Source organism: Microchirus variegatus (genome assembly GCF_963457635.1).
Source record: "Microchirus variegatus genome assembly, chromosome: 2".
Lineage (NCBI taxonomy): Eukaryota > Metazoa > Chordata > Actinopteri > Pleuronectiformes > Soleidae > Microchirus > Microchirus variegatus.
The window spans coordinates 27,258,641-27,282,294 of NC_139803.1; the positions used below are offsets into that span (position 1 = coordinate 27,258,641).

The window sequence follows — 23,654 nt, forward strand, 5'->3', positions numbered from 1 at the left end:
CTGTTCTCCTGCAGGAGGACGACGTTGGTGTTGCAAAGCCTTTAAGTTTCTTTTCGAAAAAGTTCAATTCTTATCAGCTCAATTACTCGACCATAGAAAAGGAAGCACTGGCCTTGGTGTGGGCTTTAAAACACTTTGATGTCTATGTGGGTTCTGGTGTTGTGCCTGTGGTGGTCTACACCGACCACAATCCCTTAACCTTTCTCAATTCGCTTAAAGGTCCCAACCATAGATTAATCCGGTGGTCTCTGTTATTACAGTCCTACTGGTTAGACATTCGGCACATTAAAGGCTCTGACAATGTGGTTGCAGACGCGTTGTCCAGAGCACCTTGTCAGTAAAATTTCCAATGTTTAACTTAAGCTGGAGGTGTGTTTGCCTCTTGGTGTCCCTGTCTCTCCTTTCCTCTCTTAAAATTGCTTCCTTGGTACCAGGTTGCGGAAGGGTATGGTGATGGTGAGGAGCACCAGTGGTGAATAACATTCAGCAGGTAAAACAAAACTTAGTTCACTGGTGAAGCGTTAAGCCCAATATGGTAATATATATATATGTATAAATTATATGCACTGATTGTTTGAAATGTCTTGCACTATTATTCAAGATGGTGAAAGATGGGTATTAGTGTGTTTGATTAATGTAGTCTTTGTGGCGCTGAGGTCGGGCCACCTTCTTATGGAGGGGGGTGTGACGGCCCTCTGCTGTGGCCTGCGTTGTGTGTTTGTGTGTCCCTCCCTTTCTGTCTGCAGGTATCTCAGTGGGCGGGGCTTGAAACCAGGAGCACCTGGCCAGTCTCCTGGAAGTTTTAAAAGCAGACCGTCTCAGTCGTTCTCGTTCTCTCACACCAGAAGGACCTGGTTATCCTCCGGGGTCATTGTATTGTTTTGTTGGCTGCGGCCTGGTTTTTACACCTTACAACACCCTGCATTCATCACTCACACGCATCCATCGGCAGACACACTGATAACCAAACATTCACACTTCATGGCATTATTTGAGTTGTGCACTTTATTTAAATAAATATTGTTAATTGTTACTTTACCCGCGTCTCACTATCTTTTGTCATGGCTTTTTGAGCCGGTCGTGACAAGTGTCAGTTTCTAATAAGCTTGAACTGGGAAAACAAACCCACACAACGCTCAAACTCCTCAAACCACACTCATTTCCAGAATGCGTGTTGACCAAAGAAAAAAAAACAAAAAAACACTCACACAGCACAGACGGACAAACCCAAGAGAAAAACAAGTCCTCTCTCTGCAACCACAGGAGGGACATTTCGGTCGTTTCCTACACATATATGAATGTGGATTGATGTGCCCAAATCAGAATGAGAGCGTAGAACATTTTAAAGGCAACTTCACTAACTTGTTTGTGTCTGTGCATCGTTTGGACGTAACGTTAGGCATAAATGAGCATTACACTTTTATGTTTTGCAGGGGGAAATGTATAAAATATGCATGAGTTTTTCTGATTTACAATCTCATAACACTTTCACTCAGTGGGCCCCCGATTCATTAAAGCCTAACAAACAGTTACCTCATGCATGCGCCGCAACATCTCAGCAGCCTCGGTATGAACAGCACGAAACCAGATAAATGACATTATCAGCCGAGATATACTATTATCTACAGTATGCATGGGAACAAGGCAAGCTCAACCAAGCTTTTAAATTAGCATTCTAATTTACGATTGTATTTTGCGGTGTATTTTGATAGTTATTTTATGTGATGACTTGTGCCACACAACTGGACAGTCACACAGAGGTAAGGTTGGTTTGTTCTTTCGAAGTCAAGTGTATGGACAGGTCACCAGTCACAATCACAGGGACAACAGACAACTTGCATGGTGAATTAAGAGTGCCCAATTAAGTGCCTAGAGAAAACCCACGCGCACACGGGAGAACATGTTAACGCCACACAGAAAGGCCCTCCTCGGTCAGACCAGGACGAGAACCCGAGTCTTTTTTGCCGTCAGGCAGCAGCGCTAGCCACTACTCTGCCATGTGACCCTGTGAGGTTACTTCTGTGCTACACAGCCAGGAATGCTAATGCTTACAGGAAAAAAAAAAAAAAAAGAACAATAAAACAAACTAAAATCTTGGAATAGCATCATGTATGAAATCCAAGTCTTGACAGACTCAAAGTGATTGATGTTCAGGGGGAAGCCAACAGTCAATTATTTCATTAATTTTGAGTTTGAAGTTCCCACTGCATGTCTAGTGTTACATAACCACAATCTAACTGCCACTTACCAAGGGTCAAATAAATAATTAGCTCTCACAATACAAAGGCTGTCCACGCAGTCAAGTACAGGTCATAAAATTACACCACAGTGTCCCAACACCACCGCTTCCCCCCTCAGACAAGACATTAGACAAACCCATTTTCGGGGCAGTCATTCACAGCATCGGCGCTGTTTATCAAGCTGTCAGAAATTACAATTTAACCAGCCGTCTAGCCGGCATGGCCCATATCGTATGACCAGCCATTTAAATTAAAGTGCAGTGGCTTGTGTGTCTCACCACTGGCTTTTCCGGGCTTTAACTGTGGCTTACACAGCTGTTTCTACCCTCTTCTTCATCAGATACAAGGGGAGGGGCCCCTGAGAGCAAGACCAACTACGTTGCATCGAGTCAATGAGGCAAAAATCTCTGCATATCAATCCATCACCACCGACACCGACGCAGTTGCTGTGTGTACATTCACAGGTACAGTGGGGTGCAGTCTTAGGCCATCAGACTTTTGGACCCCACTGTTTGTTAAATTTGGAAAGTTACCACGTCCCAGGGAACGCCGTTTGTTTTTCTGCAAATTATTTCATGTTTAAGATTGATTACATGCTACAGAGGGGAACACGTTCATAAATATTAAGGATAAATCATGCTTCATATGCCTTGATTAGAAAACCACATTCTATACCATTTTTAACATCAAAGCTTATTGAGGAAATTAAGAATGAATGCCTTCAGTACATTTCTCATTCTATTCGTTTATAAAATAACACTAATCCAACCACACCAACTTCACAATGCCAAAAGCTACAGTGAGGGACTGCAGGACATCAAGCATGGCTGCATGTTTTTGTGGCATTCCTATCTGCAGATGTCCCATTTTTTAAATCCGGTTATGCCCATGAGTGTAGCAGCACAAATGTTTGCTCGATGTGTTTTCTACCCTCTCAGAACCATGGCGTGACTCGTATTTCATGTCACATTGAGCACAGCTTTGAGAAAGAAGAGCCAACTTGCAAGTGCGAGTCCCCTGGTGAGGAAGAGAAACCAAACAAGCTGTCAAAGATGACATTCTCGTATCGATGGCCCGCACAAGATAATGCATTGAAATGTAAATAATTTTCTTTATCGTTTTGAAAAATGTTTGTTGAAACATGGCATCATTTCAGGTAATCTCTTCATCCATGTGAAACTCGCCCCCCGAAACTGCTCTAAACACTGTAGTACATATTCCAGACCTGTATGTGGCGCTGTAGCCCTGTTACAGCAAAACGGAAGAAGTTGATCATATGCGTAAACTTTGTTTTAAATAAAGCCTTATTCGAATAAGTATACATTACAATGTAGCCAATACAATCACAGAATGAAAACAGCCAGGGCCACTTAGGAAACAAGTTAGTGACAGTGAATGCAAGAGAGAGGTGGGACTACGACATCATTGTTTTCCCGAAAGGTTGTCACAACAGTTGTTGTTTTGAGATTTTCCCACTCTGGGACTCGTTTTTACACAGATATGATAAAAGAAAAAAAACTAACGGATTCACCAAGACTTGTTTTCGTGTGGACAGCCACAAAAACTGAACAATTGCAACTGATGTCTGGCATTGAGAACAGGAAACCGTCTGATCCAACTGTTGCTTTGAGTTTAACCTCTTGGTGGCGCCCCCAGAGAGTCTGGGAGTATACATCATCTGGCCAGCTGCTGGGCAAACACTTGCCTCTATCACTTTTTCCACTTTGAAAAATTGCCCAAATCCCTGCTGCCTTAAGGTCACTCGCTTGTTTTTTAGTTTTTTTTTGTCCAATAAAATGGTTTGTATTAGCCCTAATAAATGTTTGGCAAAATAATAGTTTTTGAACGCACCACTCTTACTGAAGCATGAGTTCTTAGTTTGATTCAAGTTGATTTGAACAATGAACATTTGAAAAAAAGACGACGAAGAGAACAGTTGTTGGAACGAAAGAGAAGCAATCGGGTAAAAAAAGGGCAAAGGTATTACAAGTTTTTATTTGTACTCACCAAAAAAAGAAGGTATTAAGGTTGTGATTTCTCCAGCAAAGTCTAAACAATCATCAGAAGATAGAGCTGGGGCCAAGGGACACTCAACTTATACATCGCTAATATTTATATCCTGGATTTATCCAAGTAAAAGTCTAATTGGGATTAAATATTATTTCAAGAAAGACCTGGCCAAGAAAGCAGCAATAACCACATGGTCACAAATTACAACAATGCAAACAGACCGATACAGGAGGACAAAACCTATTATGATACAGGTGCAGTTTCTAAAAATGGGCTTGCCAACAAAAATTAGGAGCAGTCACATCGACCAAGCGTGTTTTTATCCACTCCATCATTCAAAATCGACATAAACTCACCAACAGAAATCAGTTAATCCATGTCGAGGAAGCAGCATATTTAAAAGCTTTATTTCCCCAAGTTCTGTTCTCACTCTCAGGACCATTGTGTAGAATAATGTGAGTGAAGGCCATATTGATTTTGGATTCTCCACATGTTGGAAGACAGATGAGGAGGAACCAGGCTAAGAATTGTTATATATATGTAGAAACTGCTGGGGTATTCATGAAAAAGGAAATCACCATATACCAGCAGAGGTGACAAAGCTGGTGATAGTGAGAAATTGACCACTTTGACCTTCAGCTTGGAAATAAGGTCTTGCGTGTTATGAATGACAAGTTCTGATCACCGATGCACAAATGCTCGTAAGAAGTCACCATTTTAATTTCAATCTTTTGAGTTGTTGAGATCTTTGGAGGATGAGATAGCAGTTTTTTGGATATATGAAAATAAGATGAATTTGGATTTTCCTGCTTTTAACACAAGCTTGGGTTGAGTTAAGTGGGTCTGAAAAACATCAAAAGGCAGATGCAGATATTACAGATTTTTGGTTTTGGTTGCCATCTCATCTGTATAGAAATGGCAGGCAGCATTATCTGTTCATTAATAAAACAGCTTACAGGTCAGAAATGAAGAACCTGATCATGGGGCGTGATCATGTGAGCCAAGCCGAACAAATAATAGTCAACTATATTGATAATTGATTCGTCGGTTTGAATGTTTTTCAGACTTTTCAGCTTCTTCAATATGAATAATTTCTTGTTTCTTTGCTCCATATAACAAAGAAAGAATACAAACTGAATTATGAAACAAATAAAACATTCTAGGGCATCATCATTTCCAGGTTTAGTAAACACCAATCAACATTTTATGAACCAAAAGAGTACCCGATTGAGCGAGAAAATGATCGACCTAATTAATTACAAAATAATTGTTAGTTGCAACTCTAGTTGTAATACTACTATTGGTATAAAAAAACGGGGAAAAAAAAGTGGTATCACCATTGCATCCAAATAAAAAATAATGTGTGGGAGGGGTAAAGTGGGCAAGTGCCAGAACTTCAGCACATGAAACAAAGTTCTCACACCAGCCATTTTCACAAGATTTAGGAGCAAAATGAAAAACGACTCCGTGTCAAGGTAAGTTGTTCTTGGAAGACATTTAACTAGCTAATCCAAGTCTGTGGCCTCGGAGCAAACGATGAATATACACAAAGAAAATAAACAGGCTTGACAAATCCAGCTCATGCATAGTATTTTTTTTTTTTTATGTATCTTTTTACAGATACACATGAATGGTGGCAAGACCATATTAACCATAGTTTGCATGTCAGACACACGTTGGTGAAATTATAGCTTCCTGCTGTGGTGCGTCCCACTGTTATTTTTTTTTTGCACACCAGACTGTTTTATTTGTAGTGCCTGTTCTTATTGAGTTGATGAAGTACAGACCAGCAGCATCTGTGCCCCCACCCCCGTCTCCATCCTGCCTGCTGGGGCTGAGAGGCCTAGGGCATAAAGCCACAGGCAGCGAGGATGGTGGTGCCTGGTTTTCCTTTTTTTTTTGGAAGGCCAGGATTTCCATGACACGGATGGACACGGACATCGCCATGCATTACTGGGGATTTTATACCAGTGATGGACATTGGAAAATCCCAATTTCAAACAAAAGAGAGAAAAAAAATAGGAATTGTTACATGGAGACAGGCACCGGCTGCTAAATTTTCATTTTCAAACCAGAGAGAATGGCTGAATGCATCATTGCCAATAATGATTCACAAAGAGGAAATACTGACTATATATCACAGTGAAATGTTAAATGAGACAAGCTGGTAAAAATAAACTGTTAAAATGAGATTAGGTCACTGGAGATGAAGTACACAGAAAGCTCCCTCAAACATCTCCTTAAAAGTTCCGGGGGAAAAGAAAATCACCATATCGAACAGTGGAGCAGCTGTTCCACAAGCCAAGGCCACGGTGGAGGTTCCCCCATGTCTATAAAACGTTCTTTGAATACTTGTGGGCCAGGGATGAGCATGTGGGCGCATGAAGGGGAGGTGAACTCACACCATCACAAAGGAGACTTCAGACTGAGGATGACTGAAAATTTCATTCCAGTGTCAGAGGGCACGCTACAGATGAGACCGTTTCTGTGCAGTCTTTTGTGGAGGATTTGCCACCCAGCTCTGACGGAGAGGCAGAGGAGTCAAACCACAGAGGCCAAGGAGAAGGAGCATTAAACTGGAGCTTCAATAGCAAGTGATTTCTCTGTTCTACTGAAAGAAGACGCGCAATTAAGGAAGGAGTTACATCACTGCCGACCTTTTCTCCAAAAAACTAATTTCCTTCACAATAAAACTGTGTTGCGTAGATCATCAGGAGCATATTTACAAAACCAAAATAATGCTACTTATTTACATACATACAGATGTCCATGCAGCTCTTTTGACTATTGAATACATTTCTTGGCTATGAATGTATTATTCTCCGATTTGGTGTATATTTCAAACAAATGGTGCAATCCCATTCCTTGGAAGCCAAAACTCGAGATTACGTAAAATATGTTCGGTCCCATTGAATGTCCAGGTTTACTTTTAGAAAATAAAATGTCGAAGTTGACACAAAAACCAAACACATGCTATTCTGGGAACTATATACGTGTGAAGTCATCTGACAATGGTTTAAATGTTACGCACTACAAGGTCTTTAACTTGAAAATGTGGTTTAGTTGTGTGGGAATGTACATTTTGCACTGCCAGGGAAGAGCCTCTTTAATGTACAAAGACAGATCCTCACCTCCCCGACTAATGTGATGCTTTGTGATTCTTGGCTCGGTACTTAAAAGAACTAATTTCCACAGACACTCACACACACTATAAAAAGAGAAGCATCTACGTGATCAAACACCAAACTGAATACACGGCAAACACGGCTGTCTCCAGTCCATCCTTCAAGCATCACGCTTGAGCAGATACATAGAAATGTTTAAATGCAACACATTCAGCATTCAGCTGTCTTCAAAGAGCTTGGGTGACATCCTCCGAGAGCTTCTTGAAGCCCTACGCTGAGGGCACGAAACCACACGGGAAGAATTTTGAGGCCACATTTAACAGTTCTGAATCCCAATGTCCAACTTCACTGACTATTTAAGAGCAAATGCAAAACAGGAGACATTCTGTTTCATTCCCATGGCCAAGTGGAAAGGGAACATGCTGGTAAGATTTCCCACCAGGTCAAGGTACCTGGTACCGAGGACAAGTTAAATGCAGAGAGGAATTTCCCTATACGTGGATGAGCAAAGTACAAAAAAACATTATCAGGTGGAACCCCCTCCATATTAATCCCAATTCATGATCAAGCTTCATCAGGATCACCATTAGGAGATGATCAAGGATACATGAGATGGACCCTTAAACATGAGCATTTCAAGTCTGCTCCGTTCCTTTGGCTACATCCTCACTCTCCCTGCCTGAGGTACCTTTAATCTCCAGCAGCGAGAGAGTGTTGCGACATTGCTCATAAAAATCATGTCATCTCCTCTCCTTTCAGAGTGTTCCCTCTGGTTAGTTTGAAGTAAAAAGGAGAAAAAGAGTTCCACCCTTTCAAACCCTACAGTCATTACCAGTGCTTTCAGCCGACATGCCCCATCATCCGACGAAAAATAAAGTAAAAAAAAACATCCTCCAAGTCAAAAGGTACAAAGAGACCATCTGTGCCATTTCCAGCATTCTGCTCTTTATGATAAAACCCTGGTTGAGAATTGAAACTTGGGACTTGTGACTAGCAATCCATTACAATAAACCTCCTGTTAATTCATTGGGACTGACGCAAAATCCGAGCTGAATGAGTCAAGCTTTAAATGATTGCTGCAATAACGTTATTCACCATGTCGAGCTCGCAGTCTACATGTGGATGCCCTTTCAAGCAAATTAAGCAGTAATCAAATCATAATTGCCCATTCAACAGCGAGGCATCGCGGGCTCCGTCTTTTGTCCCTGGCCTCGCTCGCTTTCAAACGCGGCCCTAATCGGACACCGCTAACCGAAAGCAGATGCGGGTGCAGCAGCTACCTGGAAGCCTGCTTAGCTTTACCTTGCACTCAGTAATTACATGGCCATTAGAGTGCCTCCCAGCATCAAACCACACAGACGGCTTCATTTTAAAAGCGGTCAGTGATTAATTACCAGTTGCCCACAGAGTTGTGGATATTCGAGGGGATTGGCACAACTGTAGCTCCATCAGGCCACTGGGATTACACAGGAGCGTGAACCAGGTTGGAGACGAGGAGTTGAAAGGAAGTGATTAGGTTGAGGTTTGTGTGGCGCATGTGTATGTGTGTGTGTGTGATGTGGTGAAGATTTGGCAAAGCGAGTAAAAGTGGTATTACAGCATTTGCTTCTGATTTTATTTTTGAAATCAGACAGGTAAAACTTGTGCTTTCTTTGGATCACTCTCCTTACTATATTATATTTCATCAATTGACACACTTTGCACATTCAATGTATGATGTGTTCTATGTATGAAACGTGCCACATGAATTCCAAAAATGATCTGAGAAATATTACATCCCTACTGCAGCTTCCTCCAAATCATGTCTTTACACCTTGTTTATTTAAATCAAAGTTTTAGGTTTATTGGATTTGCATGCATTTATTATATGCAATTATTATCCATTTCATAGACTTTTTTTCACTCATATTTAATGTCAACTGTTTTTAACCATTTTTTTAAATCTGTTAATCCCTGTTAACCTTGTGTGCAATGTACATTATTATTGTTATAAGCATTATTAGCATTATCATTATCATCATCCAGCTGAAAAAAAACCCTCTGCTTAACCTCGCCCGTCATAACCAGTTTTGTGTTTTTGGAGGAAACGTATCAAGTCCAGCACACTTGCAAGGCATCTATGTAGCAGTTTTTTTCTCCAAAGCACTTCATCCGGTGTTTAGCTGCCAGGGCTTTTGAAGTGTTAAGTTCAAGAAATGCTGCAGAGTAGAAAAAGGGGGACGCATGGGGAGGGGTGGATTGAGGTGTATGGGTGAGTAAACAGGGTAAGCGTAGTTTGCTGAATGCACATTTTATTATATTCCCATTAAACAGCAGACCGTGTATGAAATTCAGATCCCAGGGGAGTAGAAGGTGCACTTACAAAAAAAATGGAAAGAAAATAGAAAAACAGCCTGTCAATACTGAAATAATTATTAGAGGGTGACTTGCTTCACAGAGTGGCATAACGAGTGGGTGTCACGACAGACATTTTCACACCAAGTTGGTTTGACAGGCTCTCTTTTCCCCCCTCAGACCCGAGACTATTTACACTGACTGTGTGGTGCGAAAACTATTTTTCAAACTCGCTGTGCAGTCCAGAAAACTTGCTATTCGTTAAAACGCACATCCACACAGCACACATTATTAACAGCAGATACAAATGTTTACGAATAACACTAAACGAGAAACGGGAAAATGCATCTATGCACATGTCATTACAAAAAAATGTTGTTTGAAAAGATATGAGTGAGTTGCTGATCACTTTTTATCCGGGGGGCAATCAAGTTCCCTTGTTTCCACCAAAGTCTATTTGTTCAGGTATCTCACCCTGAAACCACAAAGCACATGGTGGTACTAGAAGGTCGCATCATCTTGGAAACAATATATGTTGTTGCTAAATCAACACTTAAGCTACAAGTACAAAAGATGCATTAACCTCCTGGTGGTGATGGAGGAACATTCAAGGAGTCTGTGGGATCATCTAATGAGAACAGCACTTTGCAAGTGTGGTCGACCGCAAGACGTGGAGCCATGTCCATCCCGGACGGGATCTGATCTGGCAAGGCTGGTTTTCCACTAACTGACAGTAGGGGGAGTGGAGACAGACACCAGTCTGCCTGCAACAAGCCATTTAACCATCACAAAGACTGTGAAGCTGCTAAATTAGGGTAAAGGTCCCGCATAGTTCCACTTTAAGTTTCAACCTGCACCAAATATTTTTGGCTGAGTGCAGTTGAAAGTCAGTTTGAAAAGAGCCTAGTTAATCTAGATTAAATGTATCTGCACTCCACTGTCAAATTGAGATGACACATGCTCTGAATAGGACTACACACGACATTGACGGGTACTAGCTGTGAGGAACTACAGGTAAAATAGCCATAACAACACATAGCAAGGCTTTAATCCAGTTTAAAAACCAAGACTGTATTCCATCATATAATCTGATTTCAAAATCTTTTTTTTTTTAATACCCATTTTCAAAATATGATCCAATCCATTATCCAAAATCCATTCAGATTACCTCTGCACAACTGGTGCAGCCATCATCTAGAAATATCTGCTAATAGCTCACTCATCTAAGCTGTGCATGACATAAACTTTGAGATGACGACGGACTTTCTCCGATAAAGACGACACAAATAAAGCTCAAGCTATGGACCGTTGCGTTGTCGATGCAACCGCTCCATCTTCCTTGACAGCAATAATGTGGAGATTGTAAAAGGCACATTACAGCCCTGCCCTCAAAAGAAAAATGGAAAAAAAGCCACATCTGAGCAATAGACTGACTCTGAAACAACAGAAGAGTGAATAAATATTGAGTGAATTCATTCAGCATTCATAGAGTATAAAGGTATTTGGCCTAAGCAAAAAAAAAAAGACCACTAAAGAGCATTAACAAAGTATGGTGCAAACTGCGATTGCGAGTTTCCAAAAAAAAATCAAGCTCAGAGCCTTGGGTTTAGCGTCTTCATGCATCATTTCATGTGAAATGTTTTCATTGTTTTATTTCTGCCCTTTACAGAAATGTGGTGGGAGAAAGAGACGACAGACACATGATAGGGATGGAGAACAGAGCACAGTATGATTGGGAGTCTCATTATGGTTCATACTTCTGGCTCATTAATGCAGGCATTTTCGGCTCGGCAGACGAGTCACAAACCACTTGTGAAAACAAATAATGTGTGTCATTCATTCACGATTATCACTTACACTGGTCTTGGTTTTTCTTGCATCGACGTCTATGATTATAATAGATATTATCAGATATGATTATACTGCATTATGGTTTGGTTCAAACACCAGACATTCAGTGGCTTCAGTGTCCAAATACCAAAGTTCCCCCTAAACCCTTAAGCCCGGAAAACTCACAAACTTTGATGACGTCACCAAGTACGAGAGGTTGCAACTCAACAAACAAGAATGGGACTTTATGCTAGATATTATTTTTATATCGATGACACCAAAAAAAGATTGTTTAATGTTTCAATTCTGCCTTTCTAAACAACGTAATATTATTTGTATGCTGCACCTTCCATTTGATATCAGGCTCTGTCAGGCAATACTATCAGACCTGACTGAGGGAGAATTTGTGTGTATACAGCAGTAGCAGGTGGGGGCAAAAAACATCCATCAAACTGCTGGGAATTCGAATTCACTGTGGGTGTGAGCCATACTTCAACTAGTTTGCCATTGCAGTTTATTAGTGCAAGGTTGCTGTTGCCTCGGTTTGTCGATAAAACAAATCACTTCCTGTAAGCAGCATGGAAATGCCGCTGGGTGTCGCGTGATCTAAACAAGACTACACACACAGCGAGTCATGTGGAGATGATGGATTTAAAACATTGTTTGAATTTATTGACAATGGTTTGAGCAGAGCAGACATTTGTTGATATTTAAAAGTTACACACTGCAGCTTTACTCAAAAATGCTGTTTTGTTCCGTGGGAACATAAAATGTCATCATTAGCCAAAAAAAGTTATTCAATCCTGGTTAATAAACAAATACTATTTTACGTTAATCTGCTTGTGTTACATTCTTTTGTCTTGTCAGCTTGATTGTTCCCTCCATACTTTTTTACATTGTGGTCAGGTTGCAGATAGGCTTGTTACCCACGCTCTACAAACTGTGGCTTACTGAAAATACATTAAGTCTGAAAGAGATGTCAACTTACAGAAAATGCTGCTAAAAATGCAAGTGGACTCTAAAAACACTTGACGAGTCCACAGTGGGACAACCCAAAGCATTCGCTGACCATGAAAGTGCATCAAAGTCTGTGAGGGTGGACAGCGGGACAGGGCCAGTGTCTTGCTCAAGGACACGTCAAGAACACTTGCCAAGCGCCTGGATTATCCATTTCAAGATCCAACCACACAGCTCTATTTCACACCTATAGCTTTGCCAGAGAGGTCAACTGCAATATGTTCACACTCACTGGCTCGCTCTAACCAACTGGAGCTGACTGACGCTGTGTGGGCAGGTCCCTCTTCATCAAAACGGCGTGAAAAAAAAAGTTGTGAAAACAAGGCAGTTTCCTGCAGCGTGTAGGAAAACTGCCGAGCGAGTTCAGCCGAGTCAACAGTAGAAACAAGCACAGGGTTCACGTATTCTCAAGTAGAACAGACTTCATACACTAATTGTATCTTGTTTAAAGTTCACATAGAGTGGTCCTGTTGCACATATATGTTAGTTATGGAGGTCTACTTATGTACATTAACTTGTTTTTATGGTCCAAAAACCTCCTAGTTGCTGTAAACGAGCCGATAGAAATCCTCTTTTCTCACGGTGTTTCCCAGCCGCGATATTTCAGACTCAACTCTCACCCCGGCTTCCCAACTGTCTTGTGATTGGCCAGTACCCGGAAGTGACATATCAGCACACCCGCTCTCAGAAGGGCAGCTCCCCCCTCTGGAACGGTGGATGCACTGCTCCTCATTATCACAACATTGTTTTAACAGTGTTTAAAAATAGCTTCTTCACGACTCCCCGCCGCAGTCCCTTTTATGACTTTGACCCGGAGTCAGACCCAGAGTCAGAAAACACTGTCGCTCGTGAAACACCTCCACAACTAACGTTATTCTTCTTCTGCGGTTCAATGTACGCAACCGGATGTGCCCGGACTAGTGCCCGGAGCAGGAGCATCTGTTCCGGAGAACCGGTGTTTACGTAACCGGACCGGGTTTTTTCAGAGATCTCGCTGAGCCCGAGATTACAATGAAACACAGCGTTCTCAGCAGTGGCTGAACTGTTTGTTTTGAACCTTCAGGGCTTCATAAACAAGGGAATGACGCAGATACACATTAAAAAACAGCGTTAATTGGAACTTTCGGTCTAGGTCCGCTTTAACTGTGGCCTATTTGACAAAACTGGGATTTGGGAATGGGTATAAAGCTGCTTCAACACAGTTTTGTCATTCACAGGAGCTGTTTGGAGCTGGGAATCAAACCTACATCCTTCCAGTTGAAAGACGACTTACTTGACCACCGAGCCACCATCACCCCAGTTTCAACCAGGCTTGGGAACAGCACTAGGAGTACACTGTGTAACCCAATCAATGGAGAACAATGAGAATTTGATACTTAGCTCAGAGGCAACCCAGCCCATGATCTGGTTGAGATTTGAACTGGCAACCCTACAGTTACAAAACAAGTTTCCTTTCAACGAGCGCATGGGCTGTCCCGGTCTTAAATACTAGATATTTGCTGCATTTTATAATTTCGTAGCATTTTTCCCCATGCAATTTTTTTTTTTTCCACTGCATTGAAGGTGGAGTTGTCATGGCAACAGTTGATAATCAAACGAAAATGTGATGCAAAACTCTGCAGCCTCCTTTCTGAAACACAATTGATTCACTGACTACCATGTATCCAACCCAAACATGATTAGACTGGTGAGTTCCACAGGAGGAATCAATGTTTCCATCTACTGGGGAGAAATGGGAATTTCTGTGCCTTCTTTCTTTCTTTCTTTCTTTCTTTCTTTCTTTTCCAGGAGTACGGGCAACATCACAGGTCCCAGCTCTCAGCACCTCTATGTATAGACCACTGTTAAATAGCTGTCTTTCTGTTAAGCGTAAAGACCAGTCAGCTGTCTGCGTCCATCACAGCACATACAGCTCCAACACTATCCACACTCACTGTTGTGCGTCATTGGTTTGAATGAAATAACCCGACAACACTTTAATTACGCACACACGCGCGCTTGCTAGGATGTATTTGATGAATATGAATGGAGTTGTCTTTACCTGGTGGGCAGTTGCATTCAGGTGATGTTTGTCTCGCAGTCCGAATCTTGACATAATTTTCATAGGAGCGCTGAAATTATACAAGAATGCAAATTTCATTCACGTGCACATGTTTATTTTGAGGTAATTCTACCCTCGTGTTTGCATGGAAGTTGTTGTTGTTTATTTATTAAGTTAGTTGGGAAGAGTCGCGTCTTACCTGCGAGAGCAGCTCATCAACTCTCTGCTGAATCAGGGAATTTAAATCAGCCGTGGGGTAACCCGGGGCTCGGATCACCGGCCGCTCGCCTCCTCCGCTCTCCAAATCCACAACTCGGTTCTGGATATCGGCCGCGTTGATGCTGAGAAGAATGCAGAAGGCGACGGACGCCACGGAACACAGAGAGGAGAGGATGTTGAGCGCTGTTGTGCGGCAATACTGTCGCTTCTTCTGAGGCGCCGCCGCCGCTTTCTCCATTTTCTCCACGCACCTTGATGCTCCTCTTGCGGTCTCCATTTAACTACACGCGCTGTGGGGAGCAAACTGCATCTGGCGCGCAGTCACGAATTTGTGGCACACACGGGTTCTCGCGTGCGTAAATGAGCGCAAGTGTGCCTGCGACGCGCCGTTCACGTACACCGTGACTCTTGTGGTGACAGCGGCAGATAGATGGACGAGTGGAGCACCCCCCACTTTGCTCCAGTCAACCTGTGTGACTGCACACTAATTCTCCCGCAAAACTTGTTGCGCGGTAGCCCGGGGCTGAGGGGAAAATGTGCACCAAAGTAAGAAAAGTGAGAGTGGGCAGATATGAGGCAGCGCACATGCAGTGGACTGGAGACACTATTTGCCACTGGGGAGGATTTCCACGGTGCGGGGCAAGCGTGACCCCCCCTCCTCATTACCGCAACTACAACACGCCTCCAATGTGTCCAAACTGATTAACATAATTTATTGACCCGCTCCTTTACGCACTGAGCTCGAGCACAATTGCCATTCTTTTTTTTTACTTTATTGCAGGTATACATGTTGAACCAAATCATACATTTTAACTGCCAAATAAACACTTTTCACAAAATAATAAAGAGGTAGGTTGTGTATATACATTAACATATCTAAATAATGTTTATATTATAAGTCTAACTTTTACAACCAAAGTCATTAAACTTAGTGCAAATGAATACTGAGCCACTTTGGTGACGTTACTGTCCTCTAAGGCAGGGTTTTTCACTCCTGGTCCTGGGGAGACACTGTCATGCATGTTTTAGATCCCAAACCATTTACACAAGTGATCTTGTAAGCCATGAGAGCCCCATAAGGGCTATATCTGTGCTGACAATACGGTTCCCAAATGGGTTTGTCCACGGTTTCCGTGATGGCCCCTCCTGTGTTTGCCCACATGTTGGGACCAAGGTAGACAGGAAAGGGTACGGAGTGGGCACAGGCTTGAAGTGGGCAAACACAGGTGGGGTCACCATGGAAACCGTGGACCGATTATCAGCCCGAATATAACCCTCATGGGGCTCACGTGGACATGCTGGCTGGGTGTGCTCCAGTTATGAATTCACAAAGTGCTGCATAGAGGGCCAATTAGTGCATACTCTCATGTTCTATCTTACATTAGTGGTGCAGTGCAAGGGCAAAATACTTACATAAACATAGACTTTAGAATATAAATGTTAGAAAAATAAGGAAAGGCTTATAACAGGTCATCAGTTGATACGTATTCAACTGACAACTGACATTAACTACCCGCCAGTAGACTACTTTTGTCATATGTTGACAACAGGATCATGTATAACATATGATCACAGGTATGATCAATTCTATCTTCTGACCATGTGTTTATTGTCAAGCATATATCAACTATCTGTTGACAGTCAACCACACTATTAGTAAGGAAACTACACTTGCATCTGTGAATTTATGTCAGGACCATCGAATTAAAGTGAAAAACAGTTGAGAACAGTACATATAAAGAAGTGTCAACTGATCATCTGTCGATTAGATAAAAATCAAAAATAAAACCACCTAAAATGCATACAAATGCATGTAAATATTCAATGTTTGGACTTGAGTGGACAAAGGTTTTCACCAAAATGTCCAAATATGACAAAAACACACATATAATTGTCAATGTGAAGATCGTCTGTTTCCTCTCTGGACTCTCTGATGTATTCATCCCTGACATATTGGCACAAGTAGACAATGTGCATCAACCACTCTGGAAAATGTGGGTGACTTTTTCCATAAACAAATGAAATACTGTCAAAATGATGTAGGATTTCTCTCAAAATAAAAGACTAGTGGAAATGCAAAGGGGAAACATTATGGCAAACATTCTTAGCACTTTGCATTAGATTGTATCCACGCTCACACTGGAGCTCTCACAACCTCATGCATCTCTGAGGTTTGCATGAGGTATCTTCATAAGGGCTTTGGCACCACCGTCTGGCTGATATCAGCAGTGAAATAAAGTCTCATTCATCTTTTGGACTGATTAAACCAAAATCTATCTGAATTATTTACATGACCTTGAATCATTTTCATGCAGTCAGGAATTCTTTTAATGGCAAACGAGCTAAAATATCCATGAACCTCCTCTGACTCAAAGCCACTGAATGAATGGGTGTAATCTAAATAGACAACTGTACACTGGTGAGCCTAATCAATGTGGACATTGGAGGTGTTCAGTGCGACAATGTTGTTGTAAAATGTTGTAAAATGTCACATCCAGTCTGTTTTTCAGGACTTCAGAGGAAATTGCATTGGCTGACATTCACTTCTTGGACATTTACTCTAACCACTACAACTGGCTTAACTCTAACCTCACCATCTTCACCTTAAAATTGAATCACACATACAAGAACACACACACACACACACACACACATTTGTGCAGCAGTGTTAATGAGAACACTTGTGTATATATAATGCATTCCTTAGCCCCTAATCCTAAACCTAAACATCACAACTAAATGCCTAATCTTAATCTGGATTCTCACCCTAAAACCAAGTCCTAACCCGACGTCTCAAAAAGACTGATATTTGATGGATTGAGTATTTGTATTATTGTGTGGTTATTGTTGTACAGACCAGAAAGCCAGTGTAAAACACAAATCATGCAACACTAAAGGAACTAGAAAAGCACTCGGAGAGCGCAAACCAATGCCAAGGCAGCTCAGCCTGCTACTAAATAGCAATGAAAATAGTGATAGCGGATCATGCCCAAGATTTAATCACTTGTTCCTCGTCCCATTGAGAACATTTCCTGAAATGTCATCCAAATCTGTCCACGACTTTTCGAGTTATGTTGCTAACAGACAACAAAAAACAAACAAACTCCGGTGAAAACATACCTCCTGGCGGCAGTCCATAAACTTTAATTGACATTTTTTTCCAGGCTTTAGAAACAGAAGTAGCCAACATGTTTACGTTAAACTGAACCATCCATTCTATTCTGTGAGAATGAAGTATACGCGCACTAAAGCTTGGACTCTGTTGTTTAATTAGCGACTGCATAGAAGCAAACTGAGCCTAAACTGTTTGTGACGAAGCAAATTAAGAGGCACTTTAAATGCTCATACATCACCAGTTAATGCACACAGGTGCTTTTAATCATTTCCAGTTATCCTCACGGGTGGAATTTAGTTCTTCTTTTTTTTTCTTCTTAATTACTCTTGGTAGATTTAAGCTTGTGCAATTCTCACCGTCTGCCTCAGCAGAGGTTTAATGAGCCAGACTCGGTGAAATGAGTTGGAGCCAGTTTAGTAACTTAAGTGATTTATTCACCTGACCTTTAAACAGGTGCTTTTGCAGAGGAACTCATCAAGGTTAAATCAGGCTGAAAAATGCCTCATCTTATCGACTTATGCTGAACGTCCACCACCAATGAAGTCGCTCCCGTCTCTGAAAATCTCACACTCGATTAACTCTATTGTTCAGCTGTGCATTCATTTAACAGTGTGATTTAGGCCTATGTGATCATTTCCCCCCAGTGATTGAAGTGGGCCGGCATACTTTGTCCTCTGCCTGTTAAAGCTGTATCGTGGAATTTATATACGACAACTGATCTCCAGCAGCTTTTTTTTTTTACCTAAATCCAATCGTCACATTATGTCTGTGGTAATAGCAAAACAGCAAAGTCTCTGGTTGGGATGTCTGATATCCTTGTTTATGCACACGATTGCAAAATGATTCGCAGATGTTTTTAAATAATGAAATGATGGGGTTTTGTGATAATCCTTGTAGCAATGTATTATATTTCACCTATTGAACAGTAACATACAATATTACAGTTGCCAAAAAAGTGATCTGTAACTCCTATACTTTGTGGCTGAAAGCTTGAATGTGCTTCAAAAACACTTGGTTTTATTGAGAAAGGTGGTATTTTAGAAATTAAAGCCCACTCAGTCCCACAGATGTAGGCATTTCAATAGGGGAAAAAAGGGTCTGGGTGCGTGCTATCCTGTACCCAAATCAGCTTCTGGCAGACAATCACCTTTTTTTTGCATGACACTTGTCGTCCATTTCTGTCCAATTTAATATTATGGCCCAGAATAATCCCAGGGTGCACTGCATGATGTTCACCCACGATTGAATGTTTGTTTCTATTGCCTAGAGTTTTTTTATGTTATCGTTAAACAAGAACAATATTCAAATGTACTACAAATGTTTAGTTATATTCACTGACATCTTGTGTTTTTGAAGTTTAAATCATTATTGGAAATGTTAAGGATAATCTAAATATATAAGTTGGCAAAATGTGTAACATAAGTCATCTTGTGGTGTCTTTTATTTACCAAAAATTTGAATGATTTAGTAATACTGACAGACAGACACGCCGCATATGGAAGGGCAGTACTGACACGTTTTATTTCCCACATTCTAATATAACACTGGATTTTTGTTAAATGTTTTATAGCGTTCTTTGGTATATAAAAAAAATATATATTATTAAAAACAAATATTACCTGTTTTTTTTATACTGCTGACCCTAAAAGCCTGCATATACATTTCCAGGCACTCCATAACTGAGCATGTACATGTGGTAAATATAAAATAATAGAAACAAACTGTGACTTCATCAGTCTTAAATAAAATGCTGATAAACTCACAAGCAAAATCTCATCTTTAAGTAATGGTAGTTTGTTTCTAAAACTTAATTCTTATATTAATCAGTGTTTCATTCAACATGCTCTCATATTCTATATTCTGTATTGGTTTCTCATGGTCATCTTTTATTTGTCCTTAGGCGCCATCTAGTGGACAAATGCATACATTACTTCATGAATCCAACCCTCCAAACAAACCCATCCATCCATCCATTTTCTACCGTTTTATCCTCCACCAGAGGGTCGCGGCCAAACAAACCCATGACAATTAATAAAATTAAATTAAATTGAAGGGAGAAGTTTTTTTTTGTTTTTTTGGTTGATTTGTTTAGGTTTATTTTAACATAATAAGTTAAATACTCAAAAACCTCCATTTAAGTAGTATTTTTTTGTTTGTTTGTTCGGTTAGGTATTTGTTTTGTTTTTATTCCTTTTTTAAAATAATAATGATTTATTACAATGTCACATTACCCATGTTTAAGTCTAACACTTACCCTAAACCTAAAAAACTGTCGTTGTTTTCAATTCTTAACTTATTTGTATTAAATTTGTGTTTTTATTTAAAAAAAAATGTGTATGTCACAGGATTACACTGCGTGTGTTTGTGCACGTGCACAGGCTAATACCCGCACCACACCCCTCTGTCTCTGTGTGTTTTTGGACAAGATCTAAAAAATGACAGATGGGAGTCCTGCGAATAAGTCACGCTGCAGAAGGCACAGCCCAAATGCACTGCACATTTTCATCACAATATAAGGAAAAATAACAATCATTTGGCTGAACTGTCAAATGCAACATGATGGCATCCTGACTCACCATTAAAAAAAAAAAAAAAAAAAAAAAAGCATTATAATCATCATCATCTTCACAGCAGCGTCCTCACCATGGCAACCTGCCTGCATCAGCATCAGAGTACAATGTGAGGTTTATTTTTAGAAGCTCTCAGGCTGCTACTACGTGCTACTCTACTTCAACACACACACACACACACACACACAGTCAATAATTCATAGCCTATGGCGGAGCCTCCAGTGGAGTTAGGGAGCAGACTCAAACAACTCAGAGCTACTGAACGCCAGAAACCACGCAGGGTCAAGCAGCCGTCACTGAACAACTGTGTGAGACGAGACAATCCACGGAATAAAGAGAGTCAGCAGAAAGAATACATCGATGAGGTGAGGCCACATTTTACTAATGCTTTCCTAATGAGGGATCGGAGTGGATTTGCTTCGGGAAAAACACTAAATAAGATCTAAACTTATTATTATCACTGTTATTGTTATTAGCAGAGGTGTTTCTAGGTTTTCCGAAGGCCATAGTCAAAGAGGGGACCCTCTTTCAACTACTATAGCCCCCAACAAACAGACATCATAGATATATTATTTAGAGCCCTATCCACACGGGAAACGGAATGCAATGTAAACAATCTTTTCTTTGTCATTATGAAAAAGTTGTTTCAGGAAATGTCTTCATCTACACAAAAACCCCAAAACAACTCTAAAGTACATCTACCAGACCTGTACATGGCGCTGCAACACCGCCACAATGCTAAATAAAGCTAATTTTCGAATGACTTTACAATGCATACAATTAGAAACAGAAAGCCAGACCAAACCAACAGTAAATGCAAGAGCAAGAGAAAGGGGGGGGGGGGGCTATGACATCATCATTTTCCCAAAGTATTGTATTGGTTGCCACCGACAACAAACTAGTGTGGGCCCCCTTTAGGCGTTATCTTGATATTGCTTTGTTTTCTGTAATTTACAAACAACTAACCTGCTGTTGTTGTGGGGCTGTATCAATGTCCATTGGGGGCCCACAACTCGGGAAAACTTAAGCAACTGCCCAGTTTGCCTGCCCTTTTGCTACGGCTCTGATTATCATTATTAGTAGTAGTAGTAGAAGTAGTTGATGAGTCAATATCAGTATTGGTCCATTACTGGTTGAAATCACAATATGCTTCCTTAGTTATTGGCCTCAAAAACTAGTAATAATCAGTGTCGATATCAGCCCTGAAAAAACTATCTCAGTCGATCCCTGCTATATGACTTAAATATCATACTGTGTGTGCATTGTATTGATATCCAGGAAGTGTTCCAGCTCACAGAGAGCCCAAACACGGGCCTCGATGACCACAGAGTATCAGGAGAGTTTCCTCCCTCCCTGCTGCATTAAGACGGTCATCTCAACCCCAAGACAGAGAGACCTTCGCCATCCTCCGAGGAGCGGAGTCAGTATGACCATGATTAGGTAAGTTCTTTGTCAAAAAATAGGTGTTTATGAAAATATGATATATGGTGTATGGGGAGGTAAATGTGCTTAAAAGCTCTGTGTTTCTCATGAAGGAAGCCCACAGACCACCAGAGGTGCAGCAGCGCTCCACACAAACCTGCTCGCTTTGCACTAAACCAGCTGGCATCCAAAACGGAGGACTACACATCAGTGTACAAAAGTAAGCAACTTAAATATCAGTAGACTTTGTTACTGCACACGTGGGCAACATACGGTTCCGATACAATCCACAAATCCTATTTAAATGTATCACAGCTTCACTTGGGCACAGGCTGTAAAAATGTTAATATATATATATCAAATCCATCAATTCCACTCTCATCGTCTTCTGCTTTCCAGATGATTTCCAAGCATGGAAAACAAACCGGAGTCTGCCATACAGACTGCATGAGAGCTTGAAAGTCAACCAAGGATTAGCTGTCACAGACGGCACCTCCAACAAGGATCGTTCACACGATAGTTTTGTTCAGGTCCATACCAGCTCCAAACCAGCTTCACAACCATTTGAAAGCATCACCAGCTACAGATCAGATTATGTCGCCCACTCATTGCAGGCCAGGACACGCAGAGAGAAGCCTGCAAACCAAACCAGCAACGATCTTCTGTCAGAACCCACATCGTCCTTTAGGCCAAATTTGGTTTGGCAAACAAACCCAAAACTTTACGACAGAGCGAGCGAATTGTATCAGCAGTTCAAGAACTGGTCTCTTGAAAACAAGCTCCACTGCCAAGATAAAGATCACGACGCCTATCTCTCCACCACACATGCCGTTTACGTACCACACAAGTGTGAGCGCACCAGGCCAATCCTGCCATCTGTGCTACACAGTAAGAAAAGCAAGGAGCCCTTTCTCGCAACCACGACCATGAAGGAGGATTACAGAGCTTGGAACGTGCCGCAACGCTTGTCGGCCAGAGAGACGTGGAATGGCCCGGGAAAAGCAACTTTACAATGTGCGCACCTCCAGACTTCAAACAAAGCCTTTGTGCCTCCATCCAACACTGAATGAGGCTGCTGTCTGTAATTTCAGCTGCAGCACCACACACAGACCTCAGGCTCCTGCTGGGAAAAGAGCATGTTCTCCAGCTTTTGGTGCATTAAACAGGGTTGATCACAAATATACATGTTGCAGGGATTAAATAGTGTACTTTTTTTTTTGCATTTTAAACAGCTGTATTGGTCAGTAACTTGGGAGATGGTGCGAAGTCTTTTGAGTGAACTGAACTACAACTGCAACAGTTAAGTCAACTACTTTTAGTGTGTGTGTCATTTAGTGTTATCTGCTTTTTCAGCTGTTTAAAACGGAATATTTTCTTGCATCAAGAATGCTTCATATAACAAAGAAATCATTAAAACTGAATAATTTTGGTTTGTAAAAAAAAATCCTCACATTTCAAACGTAAAACGTATTGAAAGCAATAAAGTAGTTGCTGCTCATGAATTATGTATAAAGCTGTAAAAAGTGTTTTATTTTTATTTTCACAAATTAAGCAATTAAGTTAACTATTTGGTTAATATATAGACACACAGGGACCATCAAACTATTTTTTTATTTAAAAAAAAAAAAAAAAAAAAAAAGCAGATTCGTGACAAATCACTCTTTACAAGAACAAATCAAAAACATTTCATATACAGAATTTTCTATTTTAAAAAGAATGTCACTTAAAACG

The 23,654-nt window shown here is 41.0% G+C and overlaps 1 protein-coding gene across 1 annotated transcript in view; it reads right to left on the reverse strand.

Moving 5' to 3' along the window:
• col25a1 (collagen type XXV alpha 1 chain) overlaps positions 1-15,093 on the reverse strand; it is a gene marked incomplete at both ends in the record, with an annotated part of 168,435 nt that extends 153,342 nt beyond the window's left edge. Inside the window, 2 exons of the mRNA XM_083885827.1 lie at positions 14,598-14,667; positions 14,797-15,093. Of these exons, the coding sequence (XP_083741953.1) occupies positions 14,598-14,667; positions 14,797-15,093 (367 nt within the window). The remainder of the gene's footprint in view (positions 1-14,597; positions 14,668-14,796) is intronic.
• Positions 15,094-23,654: the final 8,561 nt, after the last annotated feature.